This window comes from Phyllopteryx taeniolatus, chromosome 17, assembly GCF_024500385.1.
Source record: "Phyllopteryx taeniolatus isolate TA_2022b chromosome 17, UOR_Ptae_1.2, whole genome shotgun sequence".
Lineage (NCBI taxonomy): Eukaryota > Metazoa > Chordata > Actinopteri > Syngnathiformes > Syngnathidae > Phyllopteryx > Phyllopteryx taeniolatus.
This window is the reverse complement of record NC_084518.1, coordinates 10,837,278-10,853,518: the sequence shown is the minus strand read 5'-3', so window position 1 is coordinate 10,853,518 and position 16,241 is coordinate 10,837,278. Positions and strand designations below refer to the sequence as shown.

Below are 16,241 nucleotides of genomic sequence, written 5' to 3'. Positions count from 1 at the left end.
CTACATGGGGATCACACTCCTCAGCCTCCCTGGTAAGGTCTATTCAGGGGTGCTGGAGAGGAAGGTCCGTCAGGAAGTCGAATCTCAGATTCAGGAGGAGCAGTGTGGTTTTCGTCCTGGTCGTGGAACAGTGGACCAGCTCTACACCCTCGGCAGGGTCCTCGAGGGTGCATGGGAGTTCGCCCAACTAGTCTACATTTGTTTTGTGGACTTGGAGAAGGCGTTCGACCGTGTCCCTTGGGGAGTCCTGTGGGGGGTACTTCGGGAGTATGGTGTACCGAACTCCCTGATAGAGGCTGTTCAGAGTTTGGTCCGCATATCCAGCAGTAAGTCGGACTCGTTCCCGGTGAGGGTTGGACTCCGTCAAGGCTGCCCTTTGTCACCAATTCTGTTCATAACTTTTATGGACAGAATTTCAAGGCGCAGCCGAGGCGTAGAGGGGGTCCGGTTTGGTGGCCTCAGTATTGCATCTCTGCTTTTTGCAGATGATGTGGTTCTGTTGGCTTCATCAAGTGCTGATCTCCAACTCTTACTGGAACAGTTCGCAGCCGAGTGTGAAGCGGCTGTTATGAGAATCAGCACCTCCAAATCTGAGGCCATGGTCCTCAGTCGGAAAAGGGTGGCGGGCCCTCTCCAGGTCCGGGATGAGATCCTGCCCCAAGGGGAGGAGTTCAAGTATCTTGGGGTCTTGTTCACGAGTAAGAGAAGAATGGAACGGGAGATCGACAGGTGGATCAGTGTAGCGTCTGCAATGATGCGCACTTTGTATCAGTCCGTTGTGGTAAAGAAGGAGCTAAGCCAAAAGGCGAAGCTCTCAATGTACCGGTCGATCTACGTTCCTACCCTCACCTATGGTCACCAACTGTGGGTCGTGACCGAAAGAACAAGATCCCGGATACAAGCGGCCGAAATGAGTTTCCTCCGCAGGGTGTCCGGGCTCTCCGTTAGCGATCGGGTGAGAAACTCGGTCATCCGGGAGTATCTCAGAGTAGAGCCACTGCTCCTCCACATCAAGAGGAGCCAGATGAGGTGGCTAGGGCATCTGATTCGGATGCCTCCCGGACGCCTCCCTGGTGAGGTGTTCCGGTGCATGTCCCACCGGGAGGAGACCCCGGGGACGACTCAGGACACGCTGGAGAGACTATGTCTTTCGGCTGGCCTGGGAACGCCTCGAGATCCCCCCGGAAGAGCTGGATGAAGCTACTGCCCCCGCGACCCGACCTCGGATAAGCGGTAGAAAATGGATGGATGGATGGAAATAATGGATGGATAATATAATAATGGTGAGCATGTGTGCCTCACAGTAGAAAAGTCTTGGGTTTGAATCTCAGCTCAGGCCCTTTCTGTACAGAGTTTTCATGTTCTTTTGTGGCTTTCTCCCATATTCTAAAAACATAATTAAACACTCTAAATTTCCCAAACTGAAGGTGTGAATGTCAGTGTAACTGCCACCATTTAACGTGCCTCAGATTAACCACAAATAAAGTAAGGCTTTTTCCTGATACTTTTGTCGTCACATCTTCCCACACAAGCCATGGTCAGAGAGCTTGCACAGCATCATAGGGAACACATTGTTCAAAGGTATCAGTCAGGAACTGTACAAAATAATTTCAAAGACATAAAATATACCATGGAACATAATAAAGACAGTCGTCATCAAGTTGTGAAAATAAGGCACAACAGTCATTACCAAGAGCTTGAAGTTCCTCCAAAATCTATGAAATGACAAAAAGAGAACTGTCAGGGTGGCTGCCCAGTGGCCGACAACAAATTTTAAGTAGTTACCGGAATTTCTGGAAAGTACTGGCTGTTTAGTATATGTGACCACAATCTTCTTCATATGTATGATAGGGTACAAGATGGAAGCCTCAGAGGTACTTTAAATGGTTTAAATTTCTGATTCCTATTTAACATGAGTTTGAATATGATTGCTTAATTCTGAACACAGCCACATCCCCAGTTATGAAGGGGTGTGCACACTTATACAACACAATTATCGCAGTTGTTTGTTTTTACTTCCTATCTCAAAAAAAAATCTTTTTTTCAATTGAGTTTTTGTGAAAATTATAGGTCACATTAATAGTGTGTGTGTGGGGGGGGGGGGTGAAATTAGTAATCTTGGTCTTTTTTATTTTTGAATCACAAAAACCTGGTAGTTGAACAGGGGTGTGTAGACTTTTTATATCCACTGTATATATAGGGGTCCTTATCTCCCAGGTATCGCTCAGTGGATGAGGTTGATGAGGTCCGCAGAAACAGAGACCCCATCTCAAAACTTGAGGGCCACATCATCAGCAACAACATGGCCAGCACAGAGGAACTGAGGGTGCGAATGGTTGTTTGTTTCTATGTGCCCTGCGATTGGCTGGCAACCAGTTCAGGGTGTACCCTGCCTCCTGCCCGATGACAGCTGGGATAGGCTCCAGCACGCCCACGACCCTAGTGAGGAGAAGCGGCTCAGAAAATGAATGGATGGAGGTTATTTTACGGAAACTATTGAAAAATTAGCAAAACAGGGAGGCATGTGTATCATCCATTTGAGAAATGTGTGGCTTAAATAGCAGATCTTGTTCTGCTGCTGTTCAAATAGATTGAGGACATCAAATGCTTCATGGACAATGCGAAACATTAAATTAAAGAATTGGACGTGTGCATTCAAGTTTAGAGGTCGAATCACTTGTAAAGGTTCAAGTACATTTTAGGTTCACGCTGAAATTTCACCTACAGGCCAAATATCCTGAACTTTTTGTGAGTAGTGTATTTTATTATGATGCAGTGATGATGTGCACCACAGCAAACGACAGCAACATAATAGACATATTGTTAAATTCATATTTACCATGGACAAAATTTGGATAATTCTCTTACTAATTTTATCCATATTTTTAATCCTCTCAATGCGGAACGTCAAGGGACCAAACCCGGAAAACAGGTTAGTGGACTTCCTGTGCATGTTGCGCTAACGAGTGGGTTGATAACATGAATTTTTGAAGCCGAAGTTGCTAAAATTGTGTTTTCTTTATGGCTGGTGTCTTCAGACATGTTATTGTCATCTTTGGTGGTTGTCTGATGACATTTTGTTTTTTAAAAAAAACATTGCAGATGTTTAAAGTTGCAATGGGTGCTTTGTCACAATTCCCTTCGGCATTTACCCGAGCCGGGAGGAAGTGCTTCTGCCTGTTTTGCCGAATAAGCCCTGTTGCAAATAATGCAACTCTGCAAGTAATTGATATTCACCCAAAGCACTTTTTTCTTCTTCTTCTAATAGACAAGGCTCGGGCCTGACTAAATGATGTACCTCCCCTCACGTCAACATAGTTCCATGGCACCAAGATGCCACAAGACGGCGCCAAAGCAATATTTTTAGTTTAGACATGGTTTTGGCTTTGTAAAAACAGTAAATAAAATTTGTAAAATTTCAGCAAATAACAGAGGATAGGCCCTAAGTCCATATAAACATCACAAATAGGATCACAAAGATACTGTGGTTGTTCACTCTATTTATATGATAAATATGAATTTAGAAAAAATAACTTTATTTCAGAATTATTTTACAAATAAAAACATTTGATGATTAACAAACAAATCAAAGTTTTAAAAATTCAAATATTTTTTTTTTTGCTGAGATGGCCAGTGAATTTGACTAATGCCACCACGTACTGTTCGACATGGTTACGCAATGACGCCATCGCGCAATGGGAACAACATCTTTCAGCAAATTTTCACAACAGCCCTGACGGGCAACCTCATTTCTCCAGACGGTGGCAGTAATGAAATGTCAAGGGCGCAAAACAGCTGTAAACTTAAAGATGATTACGCAATGACGCCATCGCGCAATGGCAACAACATCTTTCAGCAAATTTTCGCAACAGCCCTGACGGGCAACACGTGTACCTCATTTCTCCAGACGGTGGCAGTAATGAAATGGCAAGGGCGCAAAACAGCTGTAGACATAAAGAAGAAGAGCGTCTGCAGTTTAGGCAAAAGCCTTCACAACACAATAGTCACTCACACACGTGCGCGCAGAGAAAGTGCGTGATGGAGCCTTTCATTCACCACCACATGCAGAAGGAGCTCTTTTGTGCTCTTCTGCTGGTCTTCGTTACGTTGTCGTCCACGCAAGAAGGCTCCCAGGTGAAGAACGCTCAGTGTCACAACTACGCGGGAGGACACGTCTATCCTGGGGAGGCTTCCCGTGTGCCCGTGTCGGATCATTCCCTGCACCTCAGCCAGGCCAAAAGTGAGTGTACTGAGTCAACAAGCGCGTAATAATCAGCTATTTACCTTTTTCTTAAATCGTCCATGTGCATCACTTCATCCGATCGCGTTGCCACGCTAGTGCCAGGACAACAGAAAACGTTTTCGCTAGCTCGCTGCAGCCTGCTTGATCATTTTGTTTCCTTTCTTGAACGCTTTGGTTGTAAATTGCACCTAGATATTAGGCCTGACTTTTCAATACGAGGTGCGTTTGTAGGACACGTCATTCTTCGATATTGTGTTCCTCACCCGCCCGCACGCGTGACGGAGCCAGCAAAGCGACACAAAGGGGTTGGTCTAAACTGGAACATCTGGAACTTGTTCTTTTTAAACACAAAGATGCAGGTGCCTCCTTCCCGGTAGTGATAGGATACACATTGCGATACTGTTCATTTCTTTTTGACACACTTACAGGCAAGTCACATAAATACTGGCTATTTATACCCAATTTATTATTTATGATGCATAATTAAACAAAAAGTATAATAAATATAAAATATTAAACTGTCTTGCAAAAATGAAAAATGAATACCTCATATTTTCTCTCTTTTTTTTTAACACTCATGGCCAAAAATTGTCAACTTATTTACATTCATATTTATGACATGGAGCTCAAGATGATTTGAATCCTCTCTGTGAATTTTGCCTCTTACGTATTCATCGGCCTAATAAAATAAGGATTTTATACCTGGCTTCATCAAGTGGTCAGACCTCTTAAAATATATGCATATTCACACGAGTAGTAATAATTACTTAAAGGTGGAGTTTTATTTATTTGTTATTTATTTAACATTTGTTTATCCGTTAAAGCCATTGGGAACATTTACAATGCCGACCTGGCTGCAGAAACCAGGGTAGCCTACAGGACAAAATAAATGAAAATATAAATAGACATATACAGTGATTACAGAAAGTTTTCAGACCCCTTAAATTTTCCACTCTTTGTGATATTGCAGCCATTTGTTAAAATAATTAATTTTTTTCCTCATTAATCAGAGACAGAATTGTGGAAAGGCACAGATCTGGCCAAGGTTAGAAAAAAAAAATCTGCTGCACTTTAGGTTCCTAAGAGCACAGTGGCCTCCATAATCCTGAAATGGAAGACATTTGGCACGACCAGAACCCTTCCTAGAGCTGGCCGTCCGGCCAAACTGAGGAATTGGGGGAGAAGAGCTTTGGTGAGAGAGGTAAAGAAGAACCCAAAGAGGCTGTGACTAAGCTCCACAGATGCAGTCGGGAAATGGGCAAAAGGTCTTGTTCAACCATCACTGCAGCCCTCCACCAGTCGGGGCTTTATGGCAGAGTGGCCCGACGGAAGCCTCTCCTCAGTGCAAGACACATGAAAGCCCGCATAGAGTTTGCTAAAAAAAACACCTGAAGGACTCCAGGATGTGGAGAAATAAGATACTCTGGTCTGATGTGACCAAGATAGAAATTGTTGGCCTTAATTCTAAGTGGCATGGGTGGAGAAAACCAGGCACTGCTCATCACCTGTTCAATGCAGTCCCAATAGTGAAGCATGGTGGTGGCAGCATCATGCTGTGGGGGTGTTTTTCAGCTGCAGGGACAGGACGATTGGCTGCAATCGAAGGAAAGATGAATGCATCCAAGTACAGGGATATCCTGGACGAAAACCTTCTTTAGAGTTCTCAGAACCTCAGACTGGGCCGAAGGTTCACCTTCAAACAAGACAATGACCCTAAGCACACAGCTAAAATACAGAAGGAGTGGCTTCAAAACAACTCCGTGACTATTCTTGAATGGCCCAGCCAGAGCCCTGACTTAAACCCAATTGAGCATCTCTGGAAAGACCTGACAATGGCTGCCCACCAATATTCACCATCCAACCTGACAGAACTGGAGAGGATCTGAAAGGAGGAATGGCAGGTGATCCCCAAATCCAGGTGTGAAAAACTTGTTGCATAATTCCCAAAAAGACTCATGGCTGTATTAGCTAAAAAGGTTGCTTCTACTAAACACTGAGCAAAGGGTCTGAAAACTTATGGCTGTGTGATATTTCAGGTTTTCTTTTTTAATAAATCTGCAAAAATTTCAACAATTCAGTTTTTTTTATGTCAATATGGAGTGCAGTTTGCACAAGTCAGTGCAAACTGTAGGCCGGTCCCAAGCCCGGATAAATGCAGAGGGTTGCGTCAGGAAGGGCATCCGGCTTAAAACCTTGCCAAACAAATATGAGCGTTCATCCAAAGAATTCCATACCGGATCGGTCGTGGCCCGGGTTAACAACGTCCGCCACCGGCGCCGTCAACCTGCAGGGCGCTGTTGGAAATTCAGCTACTGTGGGTCGAAGTCGAAGTCAAAGAAGAAGAAGAAGAAGAAGAGGTGGAAAGCGGGTTCTTCGGCAGAAAGAGAAGAGGAAAACACAGAGCCTAGAACTGAATGTGGGGACTTTGAATGTTGGGACTATGACGGGAAAATCTCGGGAGTTGGTTGACATGATGATTAGGAGAAAGGTTGATATATTGTGTGTCCAGGAGACCAGGTGGAAAGGCAGTAAGGCTAGAAGTTTAGGGGCAGGGTTTAAATTATTTTACCATGGTGTAGATGGGAAGAGAAATGGAGTCGGGGTTATTTTAAAAGAAGAGTTGGCTAAGAATGTCTTGGAGGTGAAAAGAGTATCAGATCGAGTGATGAGGCTGAAATTTGAAATTGAGGGTGTTATGTGTAATGTGATTAGGGGCTATGCCCCACAGGTAGGATGTGACCTAGAGGTGAAAGAGAAATTCTGGAAGGAGCTAGATGATGTAGTTCTGAGCATCCCAGACAGAGAGAGAGTCGTAATTGGTGCAGATTGTAATGGACATGTTGGTGAAGGTAATAAGGGTGATGAAGAAGTGATGGGTAAGTACGGTATCCAGGAAAGGAACTTGGAGGGACAGATGGTGGTAGACTTTGCAACAAGGATGGCTGTAGTGAACACTTTTTTCCAGAAGAGGCACGAACATAGGGTGACCTACAAGAGCGGAGGTAGAAGCACACAGGTGGATTACATCTTGTGCAGACGATGTAATCTGAAGGAGGGTACCAACTGTAAGGTAGTGGTAGGGGAGAGTGTGGCTAGACAGCATAGGATGGTGGTGTGTAAGATGACTCTGGTGGTGGGGAGGAAAATTAGGAAGACAAAGGCAGAGAAGAGAACCATGTGGTGGAAGCTGAGACAGGACGAGTGTTGTGCAGCTTTTCAGGAAGAGGTGATACAGGCTCTCGGTGGACGGGAAGAGCTTCCAGAAGACTGGACCACTGCAGCCAAGGTGATCAGAGAAGCAGGCAGGAGAGTACTTGGTGTATCTTCTGGCAGGAAAGGAGAGAAGGAGACTTGGTGGTGGAACCTCACAGTACAGGAAATCATACAAGGAAAACGGTTAGCTAAGAAGAAGTGGGACACTGAGAGGACCGAGGAGAGGCGAAAGGAATACATTGAGATGCGACACAGGGCAAAGGTAGAGGTGGCAAAGGCAAAACAAGAGGCATATGATGACATGTATGGCAGGTTGGACACTAAAGAAGGAGAAAAGGATCTATACAGGCTGGCCAGACAGAGGGATAGAGATGGGAAGGATGTGCAGCAGGTTAGGGTGATTAAGGATAGAGATGGAAATATGTTGACTGGTGCCAGCAGTGTGCTAGGTAGATGGAAAGAATACTTCGAGGAGTTGATGAATGAGGAAAATGATAGAGAAGGGAGAGTAGAAGAGGCAAGTGTGGTGGACCAGGAAGTGGCAATGATTAGTAAGGGGGAAGTTAGAAAGGCATTAAAGAGAATGAAAAATGGAAAGGCAGTTGGTCCTGATGACATTCCTGTGGAGGTATGGAAGCATCTAGGAGAGGTGGCTGTGGAATTTTTGACCAGCTTGTTCAATAGAATTCTAGTGCGTGAGAAGATGCCTGAGGAATGGAGGAAAAGTGTACTGGTGCCCATTTTTAAGAACAAAGGTGATGTGCAGAGCTGTGGCAACTATAGAGGAATAAAGTTGATGAGCCACACAATGAAGTTATGGGAAAGAGTAGTGGAGGCTAGACTCAGGACAGAAGTGAGTATTTGCGAGCAACAGTATGGTTTCATGCCTAGAAAGAGTACCACAGATGCATTATTTGCCTTGAGGATGTTGATGGAAAAGTACAGAGAAGGTCAGAAGGAGCTACATTGTGTCTTTGTAGATCTAGAGAAAGCCTATGACAGAGTACCCAGAGAGGAACTGTGGTACTGCATGCGGAAGTCTGGAGTGGCAGAGAAATATATTAGAATAATACAGGACATGTACGAGGGCAGCAGAACAGCGGTGAGGTGTGCTGTCGGTGTGACAGAAGAATTTAAGGTGGACGTGGGACTGCATCAGGGATCAGCCCTGAGCCCCTTCCTTTTTGCAGTGGTGATGGATAGGCTGACAGATGAGGTTAGACTGGAATCCCCGTGGACCATGATGTTTGCAGATGACATTGTGATCTGCAGTGAAAGCAGGGAGCAGCTGGAGGAACAGTTAGAAAGATGGAGGCATGCACTGGAAAGAAGAGGAATGAAGATTAGCCGAAGTAAAACAGAATATATGTGCATGAATGAGAGGGGTGGTGGGGGAAGAATGAGGCTACAGGGAGAAGAGATGGCAAGGGTAGAGGACTTTAAATACTTGGGGTCAACCGTCCAGAGCAATGGTGAGTGTGGTCAGGAAGTGAAGAAACGGGTCCAAGCAGGTTGGAACGGGTGGAGGAAGGTGTCAGGTGTGTTATGTGACAGAAGAGTCTCTGCTAGGATGAAGGGCAAAGTTTATAAAACAGTGGTGAGGCCAGCCATGATGTATGGATTAGAGACAGTGGCACTGAAGAGAAAACAGGAAGCAGAGCTGGAGGTGGCGGAAATGAAGATGTTGAGGTTCGCTCTCGGAGTGACCAGGTTGGATAAAATTAGAAATGAGCTCATCAGAGGGACAGCCAAGGTCCGATGTTTTGGAGACAAAGTTAGAGAGAGCAGACTTCAATGGTTTGGACACGTCCAGAGGAGAGAGAGTGAGTATATTGGTAGAAGGATGATGAGGATGGAGCTGCCAGGCAAGAGAGCTAGAGGAAGACCAAAGAGAAGGTTGATGGATGTCGTGAGGGAAGACATGATGGCAGTTGGTGTTCGAGAGGAGGATGCAGGAGATAGGCTCTCATGGAAAAGGATGACGCGCTGTGGCGACCCCTAACGGGACAAGCCGAAAGGAAAAGAAGAAGAAGATGGAGTGCTGTGTGTACATTAATGTGGAAAAAAATGAACTTAAATTATTTTAGCAAATGGCTGCGATATAAAAAAAAAAGTGAACATTTTAAGGGGGTCTGAATACTTTCCGTACCCACTGTACAACAAATTGTACAATGTGATGTATACTACACAAATTGTACTTAAAGAACACACATAAATAATAATAGCTCCCTTCACTTTCAACACTTAGGCTGTTAATAGATGAGAGAGATGAGAGTCTCCTTTGATCAGTATGAGGGTGCTGGGATCATAGACGCGATTGCAGCGTGCATGGCGTTAGTCACTGCAAGCTGAGTTTGAAAATAAACAAGTAACTGTAGTCCTTCGAGCAACACATGTAGCATGACTTATTCCTAATGGGAGTGTTCCTTTGACACTAATTGTTGTTGGTTCGAAGTTTTTTTTTGAGAATGTACGATCAATTAATAATAATGTTGTTCATATCTTGCAGTTTCAAAGCCTGCGCCAAATTGGGAAGGAACAGCTGTCATCAATGGTGAATTCAAGGAGCTGAAGCTGTCAGACTACAGAAGCAAATACCTCGTCTTTTTCTTCTATCCTCTTGATTTGTGAGTGGCCTCAAACAAACGTCCCGTTTTAACGACTTCTTGAATGCCGATGTGAAATGAAACGTCTGTACATTTGTCCTGTCCCTCCAGCACGTTTGTCTGCCCAACTGAGATCATTGCCTTTAGTGATCGTGTGCATGAGTTTCAGGCCATTAACGCAGAGGTGGTTGCCTGCTCAGTGGACTCCCAGTTCACCCACCTGGCCTGGTAATCTGACATTAACTCATCACGCCCACAATTTCTGAAAAAATACTGTAATATAGAGTTGTTGATGCATGATCTAAAATTCATATTTATGCTTATGTTGTGAACTTTTTTTGTTTTGAGGCATAATGGATTACACTATTTGTCAGCAAACAATTAATGCAAATGTATTTGCTGCTTTAAAAGGTCTGCAGAAAAAATAGTTGTTTCAGCAACATGTAATGGTAGATAAAAAGTTGTTTCTTATGCAATTCACGATACTGTACCGCCAAAAAATTGGTGGAAAGCAAATGGATTAAGGTTCCACTGGCTATCCAGTTTAGCTCATCTGTATGTCTGCATCCCTTCAACCTCTGGAACGTGATGTGACCGGTACTCGAGTTTGGAAGGGTTGGAAAATTGTCATTTTTAGAACCTTTTTGGGAGGGAATTTATCACAGTTCTTGTGGGAATTTACTGGACATTTGGGCATATTCAATAATACTGATAAACATTTTGTATTGTTAATTATATTAATTTCAGTAGACATTTGTCTTCATTTTGAATATTATTTAATGATTCATCTTTGATTTTTTTGTAAGTTAAATTTAAATATTGCATATTAAATCTATCTACTCTAGGAGCCAAGATTATGCTGCAAGGTATTGTTTTTCCCATCCACATTTAAGCTCCCCCCAACGGCAAACTTGAAATGTAGTAAATTTGTTTCCTATCAGTCATCTAAATTCCCATATATGCCTTGTTCAAACGTCCATTTCTAGTGTTAACATGCTTAAAGTTTAATCTGTATCCAATACGGCTGTTTTATTTTAATAAATTTATTTATTTTTAAGTTTTTGACCCCACATAGATATCCACAAATTTCAGTAAGTGTGTTCCCAATTAACTTTGCCAGGATCAATACAGCCAGGAAGCAGGGAGGACTCGGACCAATGAAAATCCCTCTTTTGTCTGACCTCACTCACCAGATTTCCAAAGACTATGGAGTCTACCTGGAGGATCAGGGCCACACGCTGAGGTATAGTAGACAAACCGGTTTTGGTGTTTCTACCTGTCACACAACTCTGCTGTCATACCTCATGTTAAAGAGTGGTTGTTGATGTATTTCAGGGGACTCTTCATCATCGATGACAAAGGCGTCCTCAGGCAGATCACCATGAACGATCTCCCAGTTGGACGATCCGTGGATGAGACACTTCGGCTGGTGCAAGCCTTTCAGTACACCGACAAACACGGAGAAGGTACAATGATCTCACATAACCCACAGATGAAAGCCAATACGGTCCTGTAAGGACAGCTTTAGTATTGAATGTGCAGATTAGCTGATCAGAAGTCTCTTGCAGATGTTATCCTCAAGCACTAATTGGAATTAAATGACTTTTTCAGTGTGTCCAGCAGGATGGAAACCAGGCAGTGACACAGTGAGTACAACTGATCTCTCGACACTAACTATTGTTATTACAATGTCAGGTTAAATAGAGTAAAACAAGTGCATTTACAGTGCATTCAACATAAATGAGCACATTTATTACATATTTCAATCCATTTTTATGCATCACCAGAACAATTTTCAGAAATTTGGTAATCAAAAGAGGTTTAATTAAACATTTAGCTGTGATCGTTGATGTGATATCATTTTTGTCATTGATAAATCTTATATGCAATCAAAATAAACATTCGAGGGAGTATTATGTATAATAGGACTTGGACTCGCCGTCTGAATCCCCATTCGCTATTTACATTGACGGTCACAAATGACTAGCGAATCAATCGAATTTTGACTACTTGTACTATTCTGAAATAAAGAAAAGTTTTTGTAATTATTTATGCTAAGCACTGCATGTACTGAAAATGTATACATCATTAATTATCACAGACTGGGGAAATGTTTTCCTGTGCATACTTAAAGTAATACTTCGACTTCTAATTCGCTGTATGACAAGAAAACAGTAAAACTAAATTTGGGGTGCACTTGTTAAAGCACAGATTCTAATTTGGATGAACACTTTCATAGATAAATTACATATTTCTGAATACTGTCAGTAAGATCCGTGCGCCCATGACAACCCACACCCACCCCACCACCACCACAATTTCATTGAAATGTGTTATGTATTGAGGTAATTATTTGACAACAAAATTAGAGATCCTTCACTTGTGAGCATTTTTTACATAGTCTTAAACCAAAATTATTTACTGTACTCTAATTTGACTTATTCTTTTCCACAGATCATTCCTGACCCTTCAGGCAAGCTGAAGTATTTTGATAAACTAAACCAATTGAATACATTTTAAAAATTATAATAAAATGTTTTATTAACACTCTTGTCTGGTCAACTCTTTTATGTTATTATTGTATTCCTGTCGGCCAAAGAACTAGCAAGTCACATTGATTATACTTTTTAAGAATCAATAAAAAAATTAAAATTCTAATAAAAAAAGTGTTACCACCTTTCAACACTGGGTGGCGCCCAAAAACAGTACTGTACAGACATTTCCTCCAATTTGTCAATTTCCTTGTGCTTAAAGAACGTGTTTTTTTGGTGATAAGCAGTGTTCTGTTTGTGCCAAACATACCTTTTACAATTATGGATAAAAAGTTAAACTTTGGTTTCATCAGACCATAACACATTTACTTATACATGTAGTTGGGAGATTTCAAGTGTGTAAAGAGTTCAAAATATCAGTCAGTGTTAGCACAAAATTTTCAGGCTTCTGCTACAAAGGAAAAAATAAAAATAAATCATGAAATGCTTACTACAGCATCTAAATATTTTTGTGGTTATCAGGGGCACTTTAAACGGTGGCAGGTGTGTGCTGAGACAAACTCCCATTTAACATAAGTTTGAATGTGTGTGGTTAATTCTGAACATAGTCACATCCCAATTATAAGAGGGTGTGCACACTTGTGCAAACACTTTCTCAGTTGTTTTTTTTACTTCCCCTCTCGAAAGATTTTTTTTTAAGTACAGGCAATAGGTTACATTAATGGTGGAAAAATTTGTGAAATTATTTATCTAAAGTCTCATTTTTAAATCACAAAATTTGGCATTTGAATGGGGTGTGTAGACTTTTTATATCCACTGTAGAGTCATAGCAGAGAGTATTATGTGATATTAGCAATCCATTTGATCAATAAAAGTACTTTTTTCCAGTCTCAGCAGTGTATAACAGGTGTAAACACATGGTTTGTCTGCGCAGATCTTCAGTCATCCAGGTCATTGGCAATCTGAAAAAAAAACTGAAAGGCACCTGAACATTTCTTGGTTGTTGAAGACATTTGACTGAAATTTAGGAAAGGTGAAACATTAAATCCTTAACTTTTGCGGATTATAAATGGTATATTCTTTGAACTAAATACTCTCTTTAACAACTTTAAACGGACTGGATATTTTCAGGGTCTAATTAATGTTTAACTTAAGTGACGTTGGATGTGCTGTGTTACAATTCCCATAGATAAGGCTCGTCTATAACAGGAAGTGACTGGTGTTTTCCCATATATGGAATGTTTTTTTCCCTTCCTAGGCCTACATATAGAGGATGTGAAGTATGTGAAGCAAGCACAGCCTAAAGCCATTCAGTCTATGCTGCTTGTTCTGAATCATAGGGGGGGTCAACTCCTGAGGTGCGGATGAAGAAACAAATTTTGCATTTATTCACATTCAGAGGGATAGTGAGCAAAGGCAAAAAGGGGAAAAAAAAAAAGGAAAATGGCCAATTTTATATTACGGACGGCCCAACCAAACGATGTATGTGATATCTTGCGACTAATAAAGGTAAGCTCATTACGACACTTTATTTGCTGATAGTGGTGGTGTAAAACATTGTATTTCATTCTTTTTGCCGTGTAGGAACTTGCAAAATTTGAAGAGATGGAAGAGCAGGTCATCCTGACCGAGAAAGGTCATTGTTCTGTGTGAATGTGTGATTGTCACTAATATTATTAAATTCACACAATGACAAAATCAACTATCCCTACAGAGCTACTTGAAGATGGTTTTGGAGATCATCCATTCTATCACTGCCTGGTTGCTGAGGTGCCAAAAGAAAAGAAAACATCTGAAGGTAAAACCAACACACATTTAATGAGATGGACTGTTAAATAATATTATTTCTAACCTTTAACTTCACATCTCATTTCTTAGGGCACACTGTAATTGCCTTTGCCATGTATTACTTCACTTATGACCCTTGGATTGGAAAGCTTCTCTACTTGGAGGACTTCTTCGTCATGCCCGAGTTTCGGGGTAAAGATTGTTTATTATGGGTGTTAATCATTTACAGAAAAGGTTGTATAAAAACCTGTTTATTAATTATTGTTCTGGCATGACATAATTTCAATCCTTGGCCAGGGTTTGGCATCGGCTCAGAGATTCTGAAGGTCTTGAGTGAGGTAAAGTAAAAGCTCCTGTTTACAACTGCATTCAATACCTTGTGTGTACCTTTTTTTTTTCTCGGTCTTCATGTCTCGTGTACTTCTTGCCACAGACGGCAGTGAGGACTCAATGCAGCAGCATGCACTTCATCGTGGCGCAAAACAACACAAAGTCTATTGAATTCTACAAGAGAAGGGGGGCAGCTGACCTTTCCTCCGAGGAAGGCTGGCGCCTGTTTGCCATTGACAAGGAGGAGTTGTTGAAAATGACAACCAAATAAAAAATGTTCTGTTCATTCACCTCTGTTTTCTACAGGCAGTCTAGATAAATACATGTACGTATCCACAATTCTGCTACATTAACACTCCTGTTATGTTTGTTTCTTTGGAACACCAAAAATTATTGAAATCATTGGGAAAAAGAAATATAAAATCTACATTATATTTACACTATAATTAAAAAAAAATATTTTCTTGTTAAAATTTTAAATGGGTACATTTGGCCAACAATATAACAGGGGAGTGAAATACTATTAGGTTTGGCGAAATATAGCATAAACTATTGAACTACATTAAAAATCTCTGTCACAGTAATATGCTACAAAAATGTAAATCTTGTGATGCAGGGGGAAAAAATATAAATTTTATTCAAATGTATTCATACATTCAATTCTAAGCTGCATTTCTGATTTGTCTGAATCGTGTGTACTGTTGAATTGGAGAGATTCCCAATATATTTTTATGGTTTAACATTTTTTTCCCAGATCTTTAATAAAATATTTGACAATGATTTCAACAAAGGTGTGTTTATTTCATAGTAATCACCCAGCATTCTCATTTGAATATTGATTCCAAAGTGAGCTCACAGTGAGACACTTTTTCATATTGTATAAAAAGACACCTATACTATATATATTTTTACTCACTGTCTGACATGAAATCCCAATAACCTTTTCCTGTTTTAGGTGAACTAGGATTACCAAAATTATTTCTCTTTGCTAAATGCCAGAATAAAGAGAGAAGGCTTTTTTTCTTCACAATTTTTCATTATTTTCTTCAAAGTCAGAAGTTTATATACAGTAAGATTACTATACCTTTAAACAATTTGGGAATACCCAGATAATAGTGTCATGTCTTTGGAAGCTTCAGATAGGTTTATTGACAACATGTTGAGTTTATTAGAGACACCTATGGATGTATATGAAGGCACACGTGAAATACTTTGCTTCTTTGGGTAATATCATGGCAAAGGCAAAATAAATAAGCAAAGATATCAGGAAGAGAATTGTGGAATTCCAGAAGTCTGGTTAATCCTTGGGTGCAATTTCCAGATGCCTGAAGGTGCCACATTCTTCTCTTCAAACAATTATACACAAGTTTAAACACCATGGGAATGTCCAGCCATCATAGCGCTCAGGAGAGAGATGGGTTCTGTGTCCAAGAGATGAATGTGCATTGGTCTGTAATGTGCATATCAACCAAAGCAAAAGACCTTGTGAAGATACTGGCTGAAGCTCTAAGAGTGTGTCAATATTAACAGTGAAATATGTACTCTACCAACATGGGCTGAAAGGCCACT

General features: G+C 41.3%; 2 protein-coding genes across 2 annotated transcripts; both read left to right on the top strand.

Annotated features, from left to right (window-relative positions):
* The first annotated feature begins 3,933 nt into the window (after positions 1–3,933).
* Positions 3,934–12,609, top strand: prdx4 (peroxiredoxin 4). Its single transcript, XM_061751182.1, has 7 exons — positions 3,934–4,240; positions 9,966–10,083; positions 10,174–10,290; positions 11,183–11,305; positions 11,398–11,528; positions 11,674–11,708; positions 12,517–12,609. Exons 1-7 carry the CDS (start codon positions 4,039–4,041, stop codon positions 12,580–12,582), a joined length of 792 nt encoding a protein of 263 aa, XP_061607166.1. The 5' UTR covers positions 3,934–4,038; the 3' UTR covers positions 12,583–12,609.
* A 1,224-nt stretch (positions 12,610–13,833) lies between these two features.
* Positions 13,834–14,962, top strand: LOC133466938 (diamine acetyltransferase 1-like). Its single transcript, XM_061751183.1, has 6 exons — positions 13,834–14,063; positions 14,139–14,190; positions 14,269–14,352; positions 14,433–14,534; positions 14,640–14,680; positions 14,776–14,962. The coding sequence occupies exons 1-6, from the start codon at positions 13,998–14,000 to the stop codon at positions 14,941–14,943; spliced, it is 513 nt and encodes a 170-aa protein (XP_061607167.1). The 5' UTR covers positions 13,834–13,997; the 3' UTR covers positions 14,944–14,962.
* The last annotated feature ends 1,279 nt before the right edge of the window (positions 14,963–16,241 follow it).

What these genes read in the sequence shown, in the direction of transcription:
- prdx4 (XM_061751182.1), top strand. Translation starts at nt 4,039, where the DNA reads ATGGAGCCTTTCATTCACCACCACATGCAGAAGGAGCTCTTTTGTGCT. An exon ending in GCACCTCAGCCAGGCCAAAA is followed by an intron (nt 4,241 to 9,965) that starts GTGAGTGTACTG and finishes CATATCTTGCAG; the next exon opens with TTTCAAAGCCTGCGCCAAAT. An exon ending in CAGTTCACCCACCTGGCCTG is followed by an intron (nt 10,291 to 11,182) that starts GTAATCTGACAT and finishes TAACTTTGCCAG; the next exon opens with GATCAATACAGCCAGGAAGC.
- LOC133466938 (XM_061751183.1), top strand. Translation starts at nt 13,998, where the DNA reads ATGGCCAATTTTATATTACGGACGGCCCAACCAAACGATGTATGTGAT. An exon ending in ATATCTTGCGACTAATAAAG is followed by an intron (nt 14,064 to 14,138) that starts GTAAGCTCATTA and finishes TTTGCCGTGTAG; the next exon opens with GAACTTGCAAAATTTGAAGA. An exon ending in GGTCATCCTGACCGAGAAAG is followed by an intron (nt 14,191 to 14,268) that starts GTCATTGTTCTG and finishes CTATCCCTACAG; the next exon opens with AGCTACTTGAAGATGGTTTT.